Source organism: Neophocaena asiaeorientalis, unplaced genomic scaffold (genome assembly GCF_003031525.2).
Source record: "Neophocaena asiaeorientalis asiaeorientalis breed wild unplaced genomic scaffold, Neophocaena_asiaeorientalis_V1.1 scaffold225, whole genome shotgun sequence".
Taxonomy (NCBI): Eukaryota; Metazoa; Chordata; class Mammalia; order Artiodactyla; family Phocoenidae; genus Neophocaena; species Neophocaena asiaeorientalis.
In genome coordinates, this window is record NW_020172364.1 from 2,337,201 (window position 1) to 2,358,953 (window position 21,753).

Sequence of the window (21,753 nt, forward strand, 5' to 3'; positions counted from 1 at the left end):
TTTCTTAACTTACTGTGTTTGTGGTCTCCTTTTCATAGGCTGCAGGTTCGTAGTTCCTGTTGTTTTTGGTATCTGACCGCAGTGGGTAAGGTTGGTTCAGTGGCTTGTGTAGGCTTCCTGGTGGAGGGTACTGGTGTCTCTGTTCTGGTGGATTAGGCTGGACCTTGTCTTTCTGGTGGGTGGGGCTGCGTCTGGCTGTGTGTTTTGGGGTGTCTCTGTACTTAGTATGATTTCAGGCAGCCTCTCTGCTAATGGGTCTTGCTAGTTGTTTGGCATGGGGTGTCTAGCATTGTAGCTTGCTGGCTGTTGGGTGGAGCTGGGTCTTAGTGTTGACACAGAGATCTCTGGAGAGCTCTTGCCAATTGATATTACATGGAGCTGGGAGGGCTCTGGTGGTCCAATATCCTGAACTCGGCTCTCCCACCTCAGAGGCTCAGGCCTGACATCAGGCTGGAGCACCAAGACCCTGTCAGCCACTTGGCTCAGAAGAAAAGGGAGAAAAAAAAGAAGAAAAAAATTTTTTTTTAATTAAAAAATTATTAAAATTAAAGAAATAAAAAAGTAATAGAAAAAAAAGGGAGCAACTAGACCAATAAATAAATCCACCAGTGATAACAAGCATTAAAAACTATACTAAGGTAAACATAAAAATCAGAAACAAGTCATTCGCAGAGAGCAAACCCCAAGTCTACAGTTGCTCCCAAAGTCCACCACCTCAAATTTGGGATGATTTGTTGTCTATTCAGGTATTCCACAGATGCAGGGTACCTCAAGTTGATTGTGGGGATTTTATCTGCTGCTCCTGAGGCTGCTGGGAGAAATTTCCCTTTCTCTTCTTTGTTCGCACAGCTTCTGGGGTTCAGCTTTGGATTTGGCCCCGCCTCTGCGTGTAGGTCACCCTCAGGTTTGTGTTCCTGCCCAGAGAGGACGGAGTTAAAGCAGTGGCTGATTAGGGGGCTCTGGCTCACTGAGGCCGGGGTGGGGGGAGGGAGGCGTACAGTGGTTGTAATTGGAATGTGGGGCAAGCCTGTGGCAGCAGAGGCCAATGTGATGTTGCACCAGCCTGAGGTGTGCCATGTCTTCTCCCAGGGAAGTTGTCCCTAGATCATGAGACCCTGGCAGTGGCAGGCTGCACAGGCTTCCGGGAGGAGGCATGTGCATAGTGACCTGTGCTTGCACACAGGATTATTGGTGACTGCAGCAGCAGTGTTAGCGTTTCATGCCCAGCTGTGCTGTCCGCGCTGATAGCCACGGCTTGTGCCCGTCTATGGAGCTCATTTAGGCGGTACTCTGAATCCCCTCTCCTCGTGCACCCTGAAACAATGGTCTCTTGCCTCTTAGGCAGCTCCAGACTTTTTCCCGGACTCCCTCCCATCTAGCTGTGGCGCACTAGCCCCCTTCAGGCTGTGTTCATGTAGCCAACCCTAGTCCTCTCCCTGTGATCTGACCTGGGAAGCCCGAGCCTCAGCTTCCAGCATCTCAGGCTGGTGAGTGCTGGTTGGCACCAATCCTCTGTGTGGAAATCTCTCTGCTTTGCTGTCTGCACCCCTGTTGCTGCGCTCTTCTCCGTGGCTCTGAAGCTTCCCCCCGCCCACCCCCAGTCTCCACCAGTGAAGCGGCTTCCTAGTGTGTGAAAACTTTTCCTCCTTCACAGCTCCCATCCCTATTCTTTTGTCTCTGTTTTTTCTTTTTCCTTACTCAGGTACGTGGGGACTTTCTTGCATTTGGGAAGTCTGAGGTCTTCTGCCAGCATTCAGTAAGCGTTCTGTAGGAGTTGTTCCACATGTAGATGTATTTTTTGATGTATTTGTGGGGAGGAAGGTGATCTCCACATCTTACTCCTCCGCCATCTTGAAGGTCTCCCCTCCCTGTGTAGTATTTTTAAAGTGTATTTATTTTTAGATAATTCTTTTTCATTGTGGGATTAACTCATTGAATTCTTACACTCTTCTGCCTCTGCTGCAAAATATACTCTGGGAAGTGCTGGTTTAGAGGATCTCTAACTTTTCTCATCATTTCATAGTGCATGGCTGGTGTTTAGTGTGGACTCAGACTCTGCCAGATTTTACAGATCCTAGGCCAGACCACTTTCACCTGGGGCTACAGCAGTCCCACTCCTCAGCAACGTGTTGAAATGAGTCCCTCTAGTGGGCAACAGGTGACATGACGAATTGAACGACTAGTAAGAGAAGGCTGGGGGGTTTATCTGATGGTTTTGGATTCTTTTTCATTTACCCAAACAAAATGATGATACAAATTTCACTCATAGAAGAGCCACCCTCTGTTTTTTTTTTTCCTGGTTTTTAAGAAGTCTAAAATTTTCAGAACTGTACTTCAGTTCCAGGAGCTGCAGTTTACCATTTTCCCAACACTTCCATAACCAGACTCATCACACAGCAGCAGGGTTGTGTGCTCCCACAGTATGTGTCACACCGTGTTGCGATGATCTGTTTCCACATCTGTCTCCCCCAACTGGACTGAGGAACCTCTCACTCATCTTCAAACCTCCTTGGTCTCTCCCGATGCTGGCACCTTCCTTAGGATGGGGGTGCTCAGGAAATAGGTGTTGAATGAAAGGAGGGAATACATACATAAATAAATAAATATTCTTATGGTCAAAATGGAACAAGGTGGGTTGGAAAATAATGCAGGTAGGAGGAAGTAAGATTTCCTATAGATTTGGGAAGAACTTTATTTGTGTGTGCAAATAGTAAGTATTGTATCCTACCAATTTGAAACACACTCTACCATAAGACAGATACTTTGTTGTTAGGAAAGGGGGCATGAGAGTGTGGACCCACCACATAGTTCAACTTTCTGAAAAATTTCAAACACTCTGCTGGATAATCGTGCCAAGAAGCCCCTCCCTGACGGTCTATTCCTCACTCTCTTCCCTTTTTGGCCACCCAGTCAAAGGGCTTCTTTATGGACACACTATTTTCGTTTTCTTGAATTCTACAGTGATGTTCCCGAGTCTCATGGGAGACACTCCCCAGGTGCCTGCTGACCCACTCCATTCCAGGAATGAATCAGGGGACTGAAAACTCAGCCAGATCCCTCATCCAGTGAAAAGTTAAAATCAAAGCACCCTAACAATTCCAAAAACAACTAAATCCAAAACTACCTCTAAAAATAAACAACTCCAGAGCTCAGGGTGCTGGTTATTAGCCATGATCGCTCAGCTTCCCGCCCACCCTCTGCTCTCTGCTTTGTGGTTGGGGCCATTCACCTCCTTTGCCAGCGAGGGCTTTGCTCCTCCCTGTGTGCCTGGGTTCCCTTCAGTATTGCCGTAGCAACTGGCCTTCACCCTGAGAGCCCCAGTCGGTTCCAGAAGCTGCAGTTTACCATTTTCCCAACACTTAAGCAGCCTCATCACACTCCTTCCTCTAGCACCAGCTGGCAGCAGAGTTCTGCATCCAGTTCCCAGGCCCGCCTTCAAGTTCCTGGGGGCACCTGGGGAATGCCACTCCCCCACACACCAGAGGGCTACCCTCAGCCATGTGGGGCCCCCAACCTCTTCCCTTGTTCCCTCTGCCCTTGGGCTGGTAGCTGCTTCTTATAGTTAGAATCTTCATGATATCTCATTATCACTTTTTTTTCCCATTAAAATCTCCAATAGCTGGATAGCACTTCCTTATAGTAAATCCTTTCTGTTAAAATAACTAGTATAGTGTCTCTCTTGATTGGATCCTGACTGATGAACTAAATAATTATAATACTAAATAATTCTGAAAATAAACCTGAAAATAAAATAACTAAAAATAGTGAATAGAAAAAAAATTGAATGACAAAGACAAAACTGAAGAGAAATAACTGAGAATAAGTAACTCTGAAAATAACTCAGAAACTAGCTCAAAAATTCTGAAACTAAAAAATTCAAAATATAATGTTCAAAAATGCAACAACTGAAAATAAAATAATTTAAAACCAAATAACTAAAAAATAAAAAACCCAAATAATAAATGAATGTAAAAATAACACAGAATCTAAAATAAGTGAAAATAAATTACTGTGAATATAAGTAACTCTAAAACCAAGTAACTAGCGGAAAAACCCCAAAATAAAGACAGCTATTTTATTCTGAAAATAAAGGAATTCAAAAACTTCCAGTGAGTTTTTACTATTCAAATAAGTAACTGTAAAATAAATAATTCAAAAATGCCAATAACTAAAAATAGAATAACCATGAAAATAAATAACTCAGATATTAACAACTGAAAAGACAGCTAATTAAAAATAAATAATTCTAAAGCTAATTTGGAAATATATAACTATTAAAACAAAGTAACTATAAGTAACTGAAAATAAATAACTCAAAAACTAAGTAACTTTAAAGACAAAATAATTATAAACAGGTAACTTTAAAGCTATAAGATTAAATAACTAGAAAACTAAAAACAAATGAAAATTAACTAATAAAACTAAAAATAAATAACCGAAGATAACTGAAACTAAAAACTAATGAGTCTAACCGTAAGAAGTTAACCTGTAACCAACCCTCGCTAAAAGGAAACAATCCTGGAACAAAGTAACAAAAGTATCACATTAACATTCCTGTGGGGATTAAGGGAGGTGAACACAGGGCTGCCATGTGGAGTCTGAGCAGCTCTGATCTGAGGTTCTCAACCTAGCTCCCCACTTCCACCCCAGCAGAAATTTGGCAATGTCTGAAGGCATTTTTGATTGTCATAATTTGGGTAAGTGGGTGGGGGGGTGTTACAGGCATCTAGTGGGCAGAGGCCAGAGATGCTCCCAAACATCCTACAAGGCACAAGAAGTACCAATAACGAAGTATCCAGCCTGCGAAGTCAAAAGTGCCGACATTGAGAAACCCTGCGCTCAGCTCTCCAACACTGGATTATGCTAACCTCCAAAAGGCGCGTGTGCCGAGCAGCTCGAGGTTCGCGGGGTCCGCAACCAAGCCGGCTGCGCTCGCGCAGGCGTGCCTCTAATGGCGCAAGGTTCTCCACGGGGTCTGCGCCGAGTCCCTGCGCGAGCGGGGCTGCACCGGGAGGGGTGGGCTCCGCGGGCGGATGGCGACCGCTCCTGAGGCTCCGGCAAGATGGTCCTGTTGCCCCCGGGCAGGGCAGCGGATCCCCAGGTTCCAAGGCCCCTTTGCTGCTTCTGCTTAAGGGCGGGCCGGCCTCCGCATCCACAGCAGCGGCTCCTGGGAATGCAGGAAGCCGGGGAGGCTGGGTTGTCTGGGACGAGTGTCAGTTCTCTGCGGAGGGCGGCCTCAGGCCCCCTTCCCGCGACCGCACTGCCTCTGCTCGAAAATCGGCCTCCCCACTGGGGTCGAGGAAGCCAGCGGACATCCCAGGGCTCTCCTCAGTTTTGTTTGTGGCCCTGAAATTCCAAGAAGAAAGTCAGAGGAGCAGTGGCTAACAAGTTGGCTTACTTTTCTTTCCATTTCACACTCACGTGTCCTCTTCGCCGCCCTCTTTCTCTCCCTGGATGCTTTCTCCCGTTTCCTGAACAGACTTGGAGGTTTCATAACTGTCGTCCAACTGGCAAAGCCCCGACAGCTGGAAGGGAAGGGACAGGGGTGTAATGCTGCGGTTGGGTGGGGGTCGGGTCCGGTCCACACGGCGATTCCCGCGGGCAGGGCGGGGCCGCCCCAGCTTTCCTATGGGGCCACTCAGGTCCTCAGCAAGAGACCCTAATTTTGGCCAGAAACCAGGGGATCGCTAAGGAGCCGGGGATATGGGGCCTGCTGGGCTGGGGGTCTGAGCCACTTTGCAGATCCAGTGACCTCAGCTTCCTGGATTAGGCCGAGTCCTTAATGGGTGAGAATCATGTAAAGGAGGGAGAGGGAAGGAGGAGAGGAAGAGGGGGCAGGAGAAGCTGATGAACAGGAATGAGGGAAAATATGAAAGAGGTAAGAAGGAAAGAAATTTACACTCAGAGCACTGCTCTCCTTTTCTGTATCTTCTGCACCTTCACAATTGTCAAAGGTTTCCATGGAGATAAACTCCCTGCTGGAGCAACCTTGGGGAAAGAAAAGGAAGAATTTGGCTGGCCGTGGGGGAGAGGGCGTGGGAGGATAGGCCACGCAGCCTATGGCAGGATGGAATGGGCAGCACCGGTCTCCAGGAACCCATTCTCGCCATCTCTCCCTCCTCTCCCAGGACTGCACTGCTTCACCTGGGCCGGGAGGAGGGGGCCTGTGATCTCCAGGTTCCTTTTTCCAGCTCAAAATTCTGTAACTGTGAGAAGACAGGTCCACATGGTGTTCAGAGTCCTACCTCCTTGTCCTCCAAGAAAAGTCATTGTCCTTTTGTGCTTGACGACCTTCCTGCCTTCCCTCCTTCCCGCCCTCCTTTCTTCCTTACCTCCTTCTCTCCCCTGATTACTGCCCATTTCCCATTTCCTTGGCAGCCTCTGCCAAAAGTCACTGCTCTCCCCGTGGGAAAATCAGAGGGAGAGGAAGTACATCCTGCCTCTCTTGCCACTGAATGATTAACTTACCAATTAGCCACACCATTGTGCACCTGTTCTGTGCCAGGGCTGTTAAAGACACTGGGGAGGAACAGCAAATCCCACCAAATACTGAGCCTGCTGTATGTCTGCTGGGATGCCAGGCATTTGTCAAAAGTTAAGCCTCACACAACTGTAAGGACCTTAGCCCTTGGCCTGTAAACACTGCAGTTGAAATCTACACATTTATACTTTTTTTTTCTTTTTTTTTTGGTGCCGTGTCAATCAGCTTGTGGGATTTTAGTTCCCTGACCAGAGATTGAACCCAGAGATTGAACCCAGGCCCTCTCAGTGAGAGCGTGGAGTCCTAACCACTGGACCGCCGGGGAATTCCCTACACATTACTACTCTAAAGACGGGATCTCTGTCCCCACAATTCTCCCAAGTCAGCTTAGGGAGGCGAGCATCTGCAGAAAGATCTTGATCTGAGGGAGCCCCAGGTTGAGCGTCAGCTGAGTCCAGTCCATCCCGCAGGAATCTGAGCACAGGTGAGTTTCAGTTTCGGTGAGAATTCAGGGGGAGGGGCCTTGTGCGGGCGCAGGAGCGAGCGGAAGTAGCCTGCAATTGGGGCTGGGGGGCACAGTATCTCTGGGAGCAGGCATCCAGCAAGAGGGAGCTCCCGACCTGCCGCCCAGAGCCACCCCCCCACCAGCTGCGTTCGGGGCCCGGGGTCCTCCCCGGAGCAGGGCCGTGAGGGCTGTGCGAGCACGACGGGAGCAGCCGGGCAGCCACCTCCTGGAGGCCTCCAGAGACGCCGCGGGACGACGCAGGGGCAAAGCCTGGTTTAACTCCGGAGGGAGCGCGTAGGAGAAAGTGGCTCTGGACAAGCTGCGTTCGGGGCCCGGGGTCCTCCCCGGAGCAGGGCCATGAGGGCTGTGCGAGCACGACGGGGAGCAGCCGGGCAGCCACTTCCTGGAGGCCTCCAGAGACGCCGCGGGACGACGCAGGGGCAAAGCCTGGTTTAACTCCGGAGGGAGCGCGTAGGAGAAAGTGGCTCTGGGAGGCGCCTCCCACCACCCTCCTCCAGGTGTGACTGCGGGGCACCCGCAGTAACCCCCAGAGACGCCTCTTTAGGGTGGCCATTCCGCGTGGGTCCCCTTGGACCAGGAGCAGACAGTGAGGACGGAGGGATGGCGGTCTTGCTGGAAAGCTCTTAGGGAGGAACAGAGCAGGAGAGGGACCCCAGATTCTGGGTCTGGCAGGTCACAGGCACCTGAGTGAATGAGAGGCCCATTGCCTGGGGTAGGAGCAGGGGCTTTGGAGTCAGTCAGACCTGAGTGCAGTTTTGACTTTGTCTCTCGCTCACTGGCTGTGTGATCTTGGGTAAGCCACTTAACCTCTCTGAGCATCAGTTTCCTTGTTTCTAAAATGGGGATAATAATACCTATTTTGCAGTTTTGATGTAATGATTAGCAAAAATGTTTGTAAAGTAAAATGGAATTTAATAAATAACACTCATTATTATTACTGTTAATAGTAATTATGATAATACTAAAGAGAAGGTCTCAGAACCGCTCTGGGAACTCCAAGTGTGCTATTAGTACTCACATTTTGGGGATATCTGTCTGCCATTTTCTTCATCCTCATAAACATCTGGGGGAGGAAACATTATAAAGTTAAAAAATGACTTTAACGGGAAGCAGAGTGCACACACACACACCCACACACACAGCAGAAAAACCCAACTGAACATACAGACCCTTGACAAATAGTTAATTTGATTACAGCAAAACTTCAAGTGATAGCTGCATTCTTGGAAAATGAGCAGAATGACCCTGGTACCAGCCCAGGTCCAGCAGTGTGTTGGGAAGGTATACCCTGAGTCTCTGGGGCATTCCCAGTCCATGTAGAGAATAAGCGTAGAGTGTTGGTGGAGAAGGACAGGAAGAATAGGAAAGGTGGGCCATGAAAATTTATGCTGATGACAGGGTGTATTCTCTTTTTCCTCAGTGGATGATCTTCATAGCATACACCACATAAATCCTAAAATATTTAGGGAATTTAGTTTCAGTTAGCACCTAGTGTTTAAAATCCTGATCTTTTTTTGTTTAAAAAATGAAATTTAGGGACTTCCATGGTGGCGCAGTGGTTAAGAATCTGCCTGCCAATGCAGGGGACACGGGTTCTAGCCCTGGTCCGGGAAGATCCCACATGCCACGGAACAACTAAGCCTCTGCGCCACAGCTATTGAGCCTGCGCTCTAGAGCCCATGAGCCACAACTACTGAGCCCACGTGCCACAACTACTGAAGCCCACGCACCTAGAGCCCATGCTCCGCAACAAGAGAAGCCACCACAACTAGAGAAAGCCTGCGCGCAGCAACGAAGACCCAAGTGCAGCCATAAATAAATATATTTTTAAAATGAAATTTATTAACAAGTGAGCCCATTAGTGAGTTTAAACTATCCTTCTCAGAATACATGTTTCTGGTAAACTATAGACTTTGAAGATAAAATTGTGGATTTTCCCTTGCTGTCCACTAGGTGACACAGGGACAACTGTAGATCCTGCTAGTTCAGAGACAGCTCTTAGCCCATAGATTTCAAAGTGGCAAACTATTTCTATTTTCTTTCAAACTAGAGTTTCCTTTGTTCCTCTTTTCCTTTAAAAGAACTATCTCTATTATATGAACTAAAGTACATCATTTTCACCTGGGGTTGGGGGAATGGAGAAGTAATGCGTTAAGCCCCTGGGGCTTTCCTTCCCTTCCCTGGAGGAACAGACATGGGTAACTAGTTGCTATTTAATATGCTAGCAGCAATCTAGGCACCAGCCTAAGAACTTCATCTAATTCTCACAGCAGGACTATACAGTATTGCTTCCATTTTGTAAAATAATTAATGAAAAGAATTTAAGCACAAAGAAGTTAAGTAATTCGTCCAGAAAGATGGAGCTGAAGTCTGTAAGCCCTCAGCGCTTTGGCCCTTAACTGTGTGCTATGCTGCTGAGCTCTTTCTCTGCCTTCTAGGAGTCAGCCAGTGGGCTCATGTTCTGCCTAATTCATCCCAGTAGATCTCCAGGGCTCACGACAGGTGAGATCTCCAGGATGCTTCCACAGGTACTAGGCTGGATTAGGATCTTTTGCTTGGTGCCCCAGAGTGTAAACTTGGATGTCCAGGCTGGTCTATATTTGAAGTGTCCATTTCCTTTGCATACCTGTCTCTGGCCAAGAGGAAAGGAATCACTCCTAAACATTCAATTAATTGCTTTCAGATTCCACATATTCTCACAGTACTTTTTTTTTTAGTGCATATTTTTGTTGTCAAAGTCCCTGCCAGCTTCTAGAGCAGTCCGAGCTTGCCATCTTAGACTTTCAGGGCTGCTAGGAGCTGGGGTCAAAGAAACTTCACAATTGGGAAACTATCACCTAGCTCAGCAACCAGCTGCCCTCTGATGTGTCTAGCTGGTTTTAGCCAAAGCCTTGCCCATTTCATCAGAGATTTAATGAGAATTTTTCCGTAAGACCAAAATATAAAGCCCCCCAGGCAAAGGAAACAGTTGTCACGCTTGAGGAAGTCATTGATCCTGATTATCATGAGGTGGTCAGACTGCTACCTAATAGAGGCAGAGAAGAACGCATCTGGTGATCCACTGGGACGTCTCCCAGTGCATACTCCCCTGCCCTGCTGTAACTGTAAATGGGCAAGCAAAAGAACAACAGCTAGACAAGAGTCTGGGACACCCACTATGCATGCCACCAGCAGAAGTGCTAGATGAAGGGGAAGGGGATATAGAATGAGTGGGAGGGAGATGATGACTTAAAGGTACAACCCAAGTGCAACTGCAGCAGCAGGTGGCAGACATAGATTTAAGTTAAGTAGGATGCTTACTATGTCCACTGGTGGAAATGTGCCCCTTGGGAACCAAGACCTCCAGACCCACTGAGGCTGAAGTTGCAGGAATGGGAGGACAGATTCCCTATGTGGGTCCCTAGTAGTGTGATAATGAATAAGGTCACAACTCATTCAACCTTTTGGCTCCCAGATTCATATTTTCTGCTTACTGGGGTCCTGGTGCCATAAAGTGGCCATTGGTTTAAGGTATATACTGCAGCCTAAGGTTAGCACCCCAACCCCTCAGTCTCAGGTCCAAACTGCTGCTCACCCTTGCCTTCAAGAGGCTACTCCATGGCTCTATCAGGTCGGCAGCTTCTGAATATGTGGTAGGACCAGTGGGTTGGTCCTGCAGTCACATGCCCATGGCTGTTCCTCTTTTGCCACTGAGTGAGTCCCCCAATCAAAACAATGTTCTATCCTTGGACAGTGTTGCAGACTGAGGCACTGAAGGCAGGAAAGGCACATGTGTCAATCCCGTTCAGGGTGAATCACAGTACTTTCCAGCTTGGAGGATCTGATGAAATCAACTATTCTCTTCAAGGAACAGTATCCAACTGAGGGCTCGGCATGGATCTCTGTGCTGGCAGGTCGGACAGTCAACAGTGGCAGTATCTAGATTGGTCTTGACGGCAGGGAGCTAGGCCTGTGCACAGCCTCCCATTCTGCTGCCAAAGCTTCTCCATGTATGAGCCCATTGTGCACATACTGGGTTGCCAAGGAAGAAGCTGGCTGACACCTCCTGGCCAAGTCATCTAGTCAGCTTGGTTCTTTGGTAACTTCTCTGCAATGGATGTTCTCTGGGGGGCATTAAAGTGTAGCACAAAGATCCTTACATTTTGAGCTCGTGTCCATAGGTCTATGTGCCTCTTCCCTAGTCAGATTATGTTGTAATTTGACGCTGGTTATTGTTCTAGAAGGGGATTGGGAAGGGGGTGGGGATGTATCCTGAGGAGGGCAAGCAAGCATTGTCTTGTACAGTAAGTCCCCTACATATGAACGAGTTTCGTTCTGAGAGCGTGTTCATAAGTCCAATTTGTTCGTAAGTGCAACAAAGTTAGCCTAGGTACGCAACTAACACAATCGGCTATACGGTACTGTACTGTAATAGGTTTTTTAATCTTACGGTACAGTACCTTGAAAAGTACAGTAGTCCAGCACAACAGCTGGCATCCAGGGGCTGGCATCGAGTGAGCAGGCAAGAAGAGTTACTGACTGGAGGAGGGAGAGGAGGTGGGGGATGGTAGAGCTGAAGGATCGTCAGCAATAGGAGACGGAGGGCAAGCTGCAATTTCACTCATGCCTGACGTTGATGGCACAGGTTCTGGTTCCTTGCTGGATTCAGTTCCATCTACCCTCTTGAAAAAATGGTCCAGTGATATCTGGGTAGTAGCTCTATTTTTCTCATCATAGGTGACACGGTAGCACTGGATTGCATTCTGAATGGTTGCTGCAATCTTTGTGTACCATTCTACATTCGGGCCCTTTGCCTCAAAAACTAACAGTGCCTCCTCAGATAAAGAAAATCTTGCCATTTCCTGCGTCATGAATCTCTTCCATTCTTCAGTTACTTCTTCTTCCTCTTGTCGCTCCACTCTCTCAATTATTTTCACTTTCGTTTCCATTGGTATCGCTTGGCGCTTCTTAGCAGTACCAACTACATCACTGCTGCTTTTACACTTGCTTCCAGACATCCTGGGCTTGAAATAAAGATACTGTACTACTGTACTCTATACAGTACTGAAGTACACAAAAGCACAACCACTTGTAGAGGATGCACGCATGTGACAATGTACGCCAGACACACACGAACTAATGTGACTGGACACGCAAACGCACTTTTGCATCTTTGAAAGTTTGCAACTTGATTGTTTGTAGGGGACTTACTGTATGTCTCATCTGAGACTTCTGCATCATCTTGTGGGGAGGAGAAGGGCCAATCTTTCAACAAGGGGGAGTGGGCCACTTCTGCCAGCCCAGGAGAACAAGGGCATGTACCCAGGTATCCTCCAGTTTTAGGGTCCTATATCCTCCCTGTCAGGGCCTGACTTGCCTGCTTCATCTATTGGCACTAGGGTCCCAAAATAATAAGGCAGCAGACTTGCCTAGGCTGAGAATTCATCCTTTTCTCAAGTACTGCCCTCTGCTGTAGGCGATGAGGGGCTGAACACTGGAAAGGAGGCCCTCTGATTCTCACAGTGCTTTAAATTGGCGATTAATCTGAGGCTGTCACTTTCTTCACTCTCTTCAATGCATCAGTGGTGCTTAGCAATAACCACCCAGTTCCACATTCCTGATAGTTAATATTTTCCCTAAACCTCTCAAATGCTAGAGACATTGCGCCAGCTGGTGCATCCCTGTCTGCCTGTATCTGATCCCAGGTCACCACCAGGGAATGTCTTAGCAATTGAACTGCTACATAGGCCAGGGACCAGCACTTCCAACACTCCACCTACCACTAGCAATGGAGTCCTCACTGCCATTTGGCCAGCAAGTGACCCAACACCAGAATCCCATCTTTTCTAGGACCTCTCTGGGTACTAACTGTCTTAGGTCAGGTTTCCCAGAAGCAGATTGTACAAGCGAGTTAAGGAGAAAGGGCTTTCAGTTGAAATGTGTTAAGGCAATGAGGGCAGAAGACAGAGCAAGGAAGAAGCCAGGTGCAGACGAGGGTTCAGCCAAGGTCCAGCATCTGCCTGATCCCCTGAGAAATGCTGGAATATGGATGGCACCACAAGTGTCCCATCTGAGGTAGAAGGGCTGGCTTTTGTACCAGCCAGCCAAGCTGCCCTTGAGGGAGGCCATAAGCTCTTAGGCATTTCTTGGCTGGATGACTCTGGTCGGCTGAAGATCGAAACTGAATGATAAAAAGGATCTGGATGAGGTCTCAACAACCTCTACTATACTACCATGTGTGGCCTTTTTATTTATTTATTTTATTTTTAAATTTTATTTTATTTTTTAAACATCTTTACTGGAGTATAATTGCTTTACAATGTTGTGTTAATTTCTGCTGTATAACAAAGTGAATCAGCTATACATATACATATATCCCCATACCCTCTCCCTCTTGCGTCTCCCAAATTATGGTTTCCTCAGGGTATATGCCCAGTAGTGGGATTGCTGGGTCCTATGATAGTTCTATTTTTAGTTTTTTAAGGAACCTTTATACTGTTCTCCACAGTGGCTGTATCAATTTGCATTCCCACCAACAGTGCAAGAGGGTTCCCTTTTCTCCACACCCTCTCCAGCATTTACTGTTTGTAGATTTTTAAAATAAGTTTATTTATTTTTGGCTGTGTTGGGTCTTCGTTTCTGTGTGAGGGCTTTCTCTAGTTGTGGCAAGCGGGGGCCACTCTTCATCGCAGTGCGCAGGCCTCTCACTATCGCGGCCTCTGTTGTTGCGGAGCACAGGCTCCAGACGTGCAGGCTCAGCAGTTGTGGCTCACGGGCCCAGTTGCTCTGTGGCATGTGGGATCTTCCCAGACCAGGGCTCAAACCCGTGTCCCCTGCATTGGCAGGCAGATTCTCAACCACTGCGCCACCAGGGAAGCCCCTGTTTGTAGATTTTTTTGATGATGGCCATTCTGACCGGTGTGAAGTGATACCTCATTGTAGTTTTGATTTGCATTTCTCTAATGATTAATGATGTTGTACAGGTTTTGATAGATACATAATGTCATGCATCCACCATTATATCATACAGAATAGTTTCACTACCCTAAAAATCTCCTGTGCTCCACCTACTCATTTCCCATCCCCTACACTTAACCCCTGATAACTACTGATCTTTTTATTATCTCTCTAGTTTTCTCTTTTCCAGAATGTCATATTTGAAATCATATAGTATGTAACCTTCTCAGATTGGCTTATTTCATTTAGCAATATGCATTTAAGTTTCCTCCATGTCTTTTTATGGCTTGATAGCTCATTTTCTTTTATTGCTGAATAATATCCCATTGTATGGATGTACTACAGTTTGCAAGCCATTTAGGTAAATACCAAGGAGTATGATCGCTGGACCATCTGGTAAGATTATCTTTAGCTTTGTGATAATCTGCCAAACTGTCTGTACTATCTTACATTCTTGTCAGCAATGAGAGTTTCTGTTGCTCCATATCCTCACCAGGATTTGGTATTTTCGGGGTCCTATACTACATTTACAATGTAAGTCTCAGTTTTTTTGAGGTATCAGCCAATCTTTTGAAGAGCTGACTGGTTTTTGTGAACTTAACTAGTGAAAAAGTCACCAAAGCTCACATCGACCTAACAGTTACTCCCATGTTGTCTTTCTGTCTCCTGAAAGCAGCCTGCTTTCCTAGCATTGAAGGTGTGTGCATGCATGTGTGCACACAAACAGATACACACAGACACACATAAACATATATGGACACAGTCAACAACCAAGCCTAGACTAGGATACCCATAACTAAATGTCAGCTATTCCTCTGTTCACCTCATGCCTTTGAGTCTGATGACCTTGAATTAGCTGGACAGAGATAGAGGGAAGAAAAGAAAGCACCTGGATAATCCACATCTTTATGTTTTGGGTAAAGGAGGAGTTATAACTTTATTAACTGGCTCATATCTGCAAATTTGTAGATTGTACCAATGTTGGCCCTTCTGTCCTCAAGCAAAGGGTCTTTGTTTTTTTTGGCGGTACGCGGGCCTCTCACTGTTGTGGCCTCTCCCGTTGCGGAGCACAGGCTCCGGATGCGCAGGCTCAGCGGCCATGGCTCACAGGCCCAGCTGCTCCGCGGCATGTGGGATCTTCCCAGACTGGGGCACGAACCCGTGTCCCCTGCATCAGCAGGCGGACTCTCAACCACTGTGCCACCAGGGAAGCCCGCAAAGGGTCTTTTAAAGGTCTCTTCAAGGGATTCTTGGAACATGAAAAAGGAGTTAAACACCTCAAGAACAAAACAAATTTTATGATACAAGGTGGATAAGCCCAATATTCCAATAGTCCTTGATAATCTGAAGAGTCACTGTTAAGTGGGAAGCTAAGATATGACTTGATCAGAGACAGTATTGGGGGACAAAGCCAATTATTTAAGAGGTGAAAATATTGTTTATCTTTTCTTAAAAACATTTTTCACAAGCCAATTACGTCTCCATAGGAAAACAAAACAAATATTTCATATCTCACAGAGATTCTGCTACATAAAGGAACAGGTCTTATCATGCAAAGAAAATTTAGGGACTGTATTTCCTGAACTCTCACCAGCCACAATTTTTCTCAGGCCTTACTTTTCCTGGTCTGTACTAAGAAGAAAATAGGTAATTTTTCATTTTTCAAATATACAATTTTATAACACACATACACACCCTAATTGAGAATAACAGCCTTATTAAATGGCATTGCCTTAGTATTTGTTAACCAGTACTAAAAATTCAATTTCTTAGTTAATTCTTATTGAGTTAAGAAATTTAATTTTCATAATTTCATAAGAAATTATGAAAATTTCTTTAAAAAATTTTCCACATAATTAAGAAAATTTTGTCATATCCTGTCATATTTTGTCCTAAAAAATTAATTTGTCATATCCTGCTCATTAGCATCCAAGGCTCTAGAAGTCTGAAGAGGAAAGTTAGCCTTGTGCTGGAGTAAGGGGTGGTCTGTGTATGTTTCCTTAATGACAAGGAATTTGTAGCTTATAGGTGCTCAATAAATGTATTTTGAACTAAAATTCCTTGCAGAGCCCTTTTCCAAATAAAGTGTATACCTGAAGACATACTACATGTCGCACCAAACTAATCACATGATAATCTAAAACCAAAGTCTCAAATACTAAATTCCCAATACTTTGATTATGGGTAGTGGTAAAAGCATAATCTTTTGGAAAAGATTGTCTTTAAATAGTCAAGGAAAGGAAAGATGACAACCAAAACAGCACATTCAAGCCCCATAAACACATAATCTATTATGTCATTAAAATAAAACACATAATCTATTATGTCATTAAAATACAAAATATAAAAATGCCTCCACATTTGTTTTTCTTTTTGATCCCACGCCCAATTCTGCCTGCCAGAAGGCTGACACACAAAGAAGTTAGAGCTGAAATCTTGCGAGGAAACCCCTGATCAAGTGCTGCTAACCTTAAATTCTTATTGAGTTAAGAAATTCAATTTCTTAATTTTCATAATTTCATAAGAAATTATGAAAATTTCTTTAAAAAATTTTCCACATAATTAAGAAAATTTTGTCATATCCTGTCATATTTTGTCCTAAAAAATTAATTTGTCATATCCTGCTCATTAGCATCCAAGGCTCTAGAAGTCTGAAGAGGAAAGTTAGCCTTGTGCTGGAGTAAGGGGTGGTCTGTGTATGTTTCCTTAATGACAAGGAATTTGTAGCTTATAGGTGCTCAATAAATGTATTTTGAACTAAAATTCCTTGCAGAGCCCTTTTCCAAATAAAGTGTATACCTGAAGACATACTACATGTCGCACCAAACTAATCACATGATAATCTAAAACCAAAGTCTCAAATACTAAATTCCCAATACTTTGATTATGGGCAGTGGTAAAAGCATAATCTTTTGGAAAAGATTGTCTTTAAATAGTCAAGGAAAGGAAAGATGACAACCAAAACAGCACATTCAAGCCCCATAAACACATAATCTATTATGTCATTAAAATAAAACACATAATCTATTATGTCATTAAAATACAAAATATAAAAATGCCTCCACATTTGTTTTTCTTTTTGATCCCACGCCCAATTCTGCCTGCCAGAAGGCTGACACACAAAGAAGTTAGAGCTGAAATCTTGCGAGGAAACCCCTGATCAAGTGCTGCTAACCTTTCCAAGGAAAGCTTTGGGAGGAGATGAAGTCGATCAACCCTGGATAGAGCAAGAAATACAGTGCCACCATCCAGTGTCTTTATTCCAAAGCAGGGACATTCTGGCAATGCTCTTAGCCTACAACCATTTCCTTAAGAGGACAGCTCTTCCAAACAGTAAGTTACTTCTCAGTGTGAAACATTTGCCCTTCATTTTAATTCTGGCCTAACTGGATCTATGCAAATGAATAGCAGGAAGTTGATTTTATACCTTTCTTCTTACTCACATAATTAAGGAAGGGCTGAGAATCCAGCAATGTCTTCCTCAGCTTCTAGGCAGCTGGTATCATAAAATTATAATACAGCACATTAAATGCTGTGATAGGATACTCCTTAAGGGAGTGGGTACAGAGACAAGGGACACTCAGCTGTCCACCAGAGCCCTCACCCCTTGCCATCACCCCATTGCTTTCATGCCCCACTCTCCCATCAGATCCTACCTTTAATCTGACATGTGCTAGGGACTGAGACTTCCTTGCTACTGGTAGCTCTTTCCATATTTTCAATCCAGGGTGCAAATTCCACTTCATTGCCTTTGCTTTAGAGAAATATACATGACCTCACTACACTAGTTCTGTACTAGTTGAAGTGGTGCTGGCTCACACCAGATTATCCCCAGCTAAAGCCTTATGGACCTGCTTCCTCCTCCTTCTCTACCTGTGGTATAGAATTGCCCCAGCTCTCTGGTGACATTCAGCAAAGGAATGTTCAAGGGATACCACCTGCTGGATCATATAGTTAACACCTAACTGGCTGCAAATCTGAGGTGAGGAGATGGAATCCCCTTTCATTGTCTCAAAAGCTGTTTCAAGTGCTCAACAAATAAGCACTTGCTAGGCACTGGAGGTCTGAGATGAATAAGATGTGCCCTGAGCTAAACCTCATCACCTCCTAGGTCTGCTTGCAGAGTGGTATGCTAGCCTGATGTGATTATTCAACCAGTTTTTTAATTTGTTTATTCACTAAATATTTACTGACCACTTACATGAGTGCCAGGCCCTTGTATAATATGAGGCCCGTGGGAAGCTAAAACTAATAAGACAACCTCTATGCCCTAGAGGAAATTCATGGTCTAATGGGGAGGAAAACTTAAACACATCATAAAATTATAATACAGCACATTAAGTGCTGTGATAGGGTACTCCTTAAGGGAGTGGGTACAGAGAGGAGGGAGATTCAGCTGTCCACCAGAGCCTTCACCCCTTACCATCACTATCATCTCTTTGTTTTAGGGCCTGGGCTGCCTCTATTAGGAACAGGCCAAATGAGCCTAAAAAACTAAGCAGGCTGTACCTGAACTGGATCACAGGCTACGGGTTTATTCAACAAGCATTTACTGGGTACGTCCTGAGTGCCTTGGAGGGGGAGAGGAATCAGAGATGGAGAGTTTCTAAGTGGGCAGGAATAGATGGGGTAAGAAGCACCAGTGAGAACTGAACCCGGAAAGAAGTGTGAGTGTATATTCCTCCAGACAGGGAGGAACGAAGAGAGGAAGAACGAGGATCAGGAGAGTTCCGGATGCAAGGAGGGAAGCTGAACCAGTTAACATGCAAAGTGGGAGGCAGGGTGAAAATAGGAGTAGAATTGGAGGTCCTCAGAGGAAAGTTCCAGAAAACAGCCAGAAGCAAAGGCATTTACGGGAGGTTTCAAAACGGCAGGTATGACTCAACTGCAACTCAGCAAGCCAGCATTAGGAAAGATACCTTAGGTTGGCAGTGGGGTCAGGGAGCTAATATATTTTAATTAGAAAAATTAAATGGAAATTTAATTGGAAATCTTTTGTAATAAGCTAAGTGTTGAAGAAAATCAATGAAAGCAATGATGTAGAATCAACAGGAACTATCGGCAACATCTGACACTTGTTAAAAAAAAAAAAAATCAGTACACACCTAGTGCTTGCTTCAAACTGTATATTCCCTTGGCCTGAAATGAAAAAAAACAGAAACAAAAAACCGCAGCACTCTCAAACGTACGCCAATTTGAATAGATTTTACATATTGATTTTATACACATGTACACGCACAGAACACTATAAAAACTGATGAAAGCATGTAGATCTTGGTCTTATTTTCTTAGTAATGTGGAAAACCTCTCAGCAGTCCTCACTTGGCCTTGGCAACCCCTCCCACTTCTCCGCCCATCCTGCTGCGTCCCGTGTGCCTTGATTCTCAGTCCATCCACGTTTCCACAGTTAGCTCCATTAGCACTGAATTAAGAAATAAACAATGGGCCCATTAAATGCTCACTTTTTCCACCGGAGCCCAAGTTACGTGGCTTGGTAAGGGAAACATCATGCATTTCTGGGACAGGATGAAAATCACCTTCTTTGTTAGGGTGTTGTCCCAGCTGTGAGAAGAGCACCAGGACTCAACCTCCAGTGTCCCTCACCGCCTGCACCTGCATTAAACCCAAACTGATACTCGAGGCTTACCTCCTTCTCTCTCAACCTCATTTCCTTCCACTCTACCCATGAACCTCTCAAGCCAGGTTCCAAGTCATCACTGAACATGCTCCCTTGGCGGCAGCTCTGTGATTTCAAAGGTTCATGGGTCCACCGTTGTTGTTTTTTTTTTTTGCAGTACACGGGCCTCTCACTGTTGTGGCCTCTCCTGTTGCGGAGCATAGGCTCCAGACGCGCAGGCTCAGCGGCCATGGCTCACGGGCCCAGCCGCTCGGCGGCATGTGGGATCTTCCCGGACCGGGGCACGAACCCGTGTCCCCTGCATCGGCAGGCGGACTCTCAATCACTGCGCCACCAGGGAAGCCCCGTGGGTCCACCTTTATTACCCATGTGATGGCACGAGTTGCCCAGTTGCTAGGATGGGCCTGTGGCCTGGAGCACGATGCCTTGTACCACAAAGGGGCTTTACCTTGTACCACGCACCGTGCTGCCCCTGCAAAGCTGCCTGCCGCCAGAGCCCCTGCCCGGTGAGCCTGATCTCCCAGTGTCCCTAGGCCTCCCTGTCACACAGGGTCAGGCCACACAGGAGGAGGTTGTCCCAAACCAAAGGGCCAGCCGCCCTCCTTGACTTGCGCCACCGCGTCCCACGCGTCGGGTTACGCTCTTCTCTTCCCAGCCCAGAGCCTCTCTGACTCTGTAACTCCCTCTGGGCACAAGCCCCTTCTGCCTGGCTGTCTCCAGAGGCCCTATCTCCACACCCTCAGCGGCTCCCAGGGCCCGTCCTGTTGCCTTAGAGGCCCTCGTTGCTGGGGGCCCGGAGGCCTTGCCCAGAGGGCACGGAGTTATCATGCCCAGCAGTCCCGGTGGTTGAAGGTGGGGTCGGGCGGTGTAGGAATGAACTGGGGTGATGATGCATAGGTGTCAGAGCCGTGTGAGTGCTGGGCAGGGGTGAGGTCCTGATGTTCCTGATCTGGCAACCTCTGAAACCTCCCTCCCCTCTTGCCTGATGCCCCTGAATCTGTGTTCGGCCCTGGAGTCTCATCTCTCGGGGACCAGCCCAAGGCCCCACTCCTGCTCACTCACCCACAGGGCGCGGAGGCCCCTCTGAATTCCTAGAGCCCTTGCTGGGGGCATCACTCGCAGTGACATTTCATCAGACCCTGCTTGGTGAGCCAGGCTCAGGAGACCTGGTCCTGCTGCAGGAAAGCTGTGTGAAATTGACCCTCAGTTGGCCTGCCTGTGAAAGGAAGGGGCTGGGACCACACCTCTGGGCCGATCTTTTAGTTCAGTTTTTTTTTTTTTTAATCTAAACTACTTGCCTAGCATTCTGGTTCTGCTTCTTATTTATATTTTACATTCCTGTCACAACCTAGAGCACACAGTGCTAGGGCTTGAGGAAGACTTAAGAAATGTGTTTCTGAATTATTAACGGAATAAATGCCATGACCTCACAACAAACGTGTTTTTCTGTGGGGCAGGGAAGGGCAGGGTGATCTAGTTAAAAATCTAGATTGTAGATTAAGCTCAATATTGTTAAGATGTCACTTCACCAAATTGATCTGTAGATTTTACACAATCCCAATCAAGATCCCAGCAAGCTTTCTTATAGAAATCGACAAGCTGATTCTAAACATATATACAGAAATGTAAAGGATATAGAAGAGCCAAAACAACTTTAAAAAGGAAAAACAATGTCAAAGGACTCAAATGATCTGATTTTAAGACATTATAAAGCTACAGTAATCAAGATAGTAAGGTACTGATGTCAAGACAGATAAATAGATCAATTAAACAGCATACAGCAGCCAGCAACAGATGCACTTATATAAAGAGTCAATTGGTGGAAGAAGAGTTTTTTCAACAATGGTAGTAGAACAACAATTAATGTGCACAAAATTGAACTTTGATTGACACTTTATACCATACACCATAAAACCCCCTCAGAATAGATCAGAGACCTAAATGTAAAACTTAAACTATAAACCATCTAGGAGAAAACATAGGAGAAAATCTTTGTGACCTTTAGCCACATATTTCTCAGGCACAACACCAACAGTATGATCCATAATTTTTTAAAGATTGTATTTCATAAAACTTAAAATCTTCTGCCCTTAAAAAGGTACTCTTAAGAGAATGAAAAGCTAAGCTACATACTGAAAGACAATATTTGCAAAGTATATATCCAATAAAGGA

General features: G+C 45.7%; 1 protein-coding gene across 1 annotated transcript in view; it reads right to left on the reverse strand.

Moving 5' to 3' along the window:
* Positions 1-4,045: 4,045 nt before the first annotated feature.
* The window catches only part of MCF2L2 (MCF.2 cell line derived transforming sequence-like 2), a 191,182-nt gene continuing 173,474 nt past the window's right edge, over positions 4,046-21,753 (reverse strand). The window contains exons 25-29 of the mRNA XM_024767261.1: positions 19,049-19,082; positions 17,600-17,697; positions 5,900-5,988; positions 5,422-5,525; positions 4,046-5,346 (exon numbers count right to left, since the gene is read on the reverse strand). Of these exons, the coding sequence (XP_024623029.1) occupies positions 5,214-5,346; positions 5,422-5,525; positions 5,900-5,988; positions 17,600-17,697; positions 19,049-19,082 (458 nt within the window). The 3' untranslated portion in view covers positions 4,046-5,213. The remainder of the gene's footprint in view (positions 5,347-5,421; positions 5,526-5,899; positions 5,989-17,599; positions 17,698-19,048; positions 19,083-21,753) is intronic.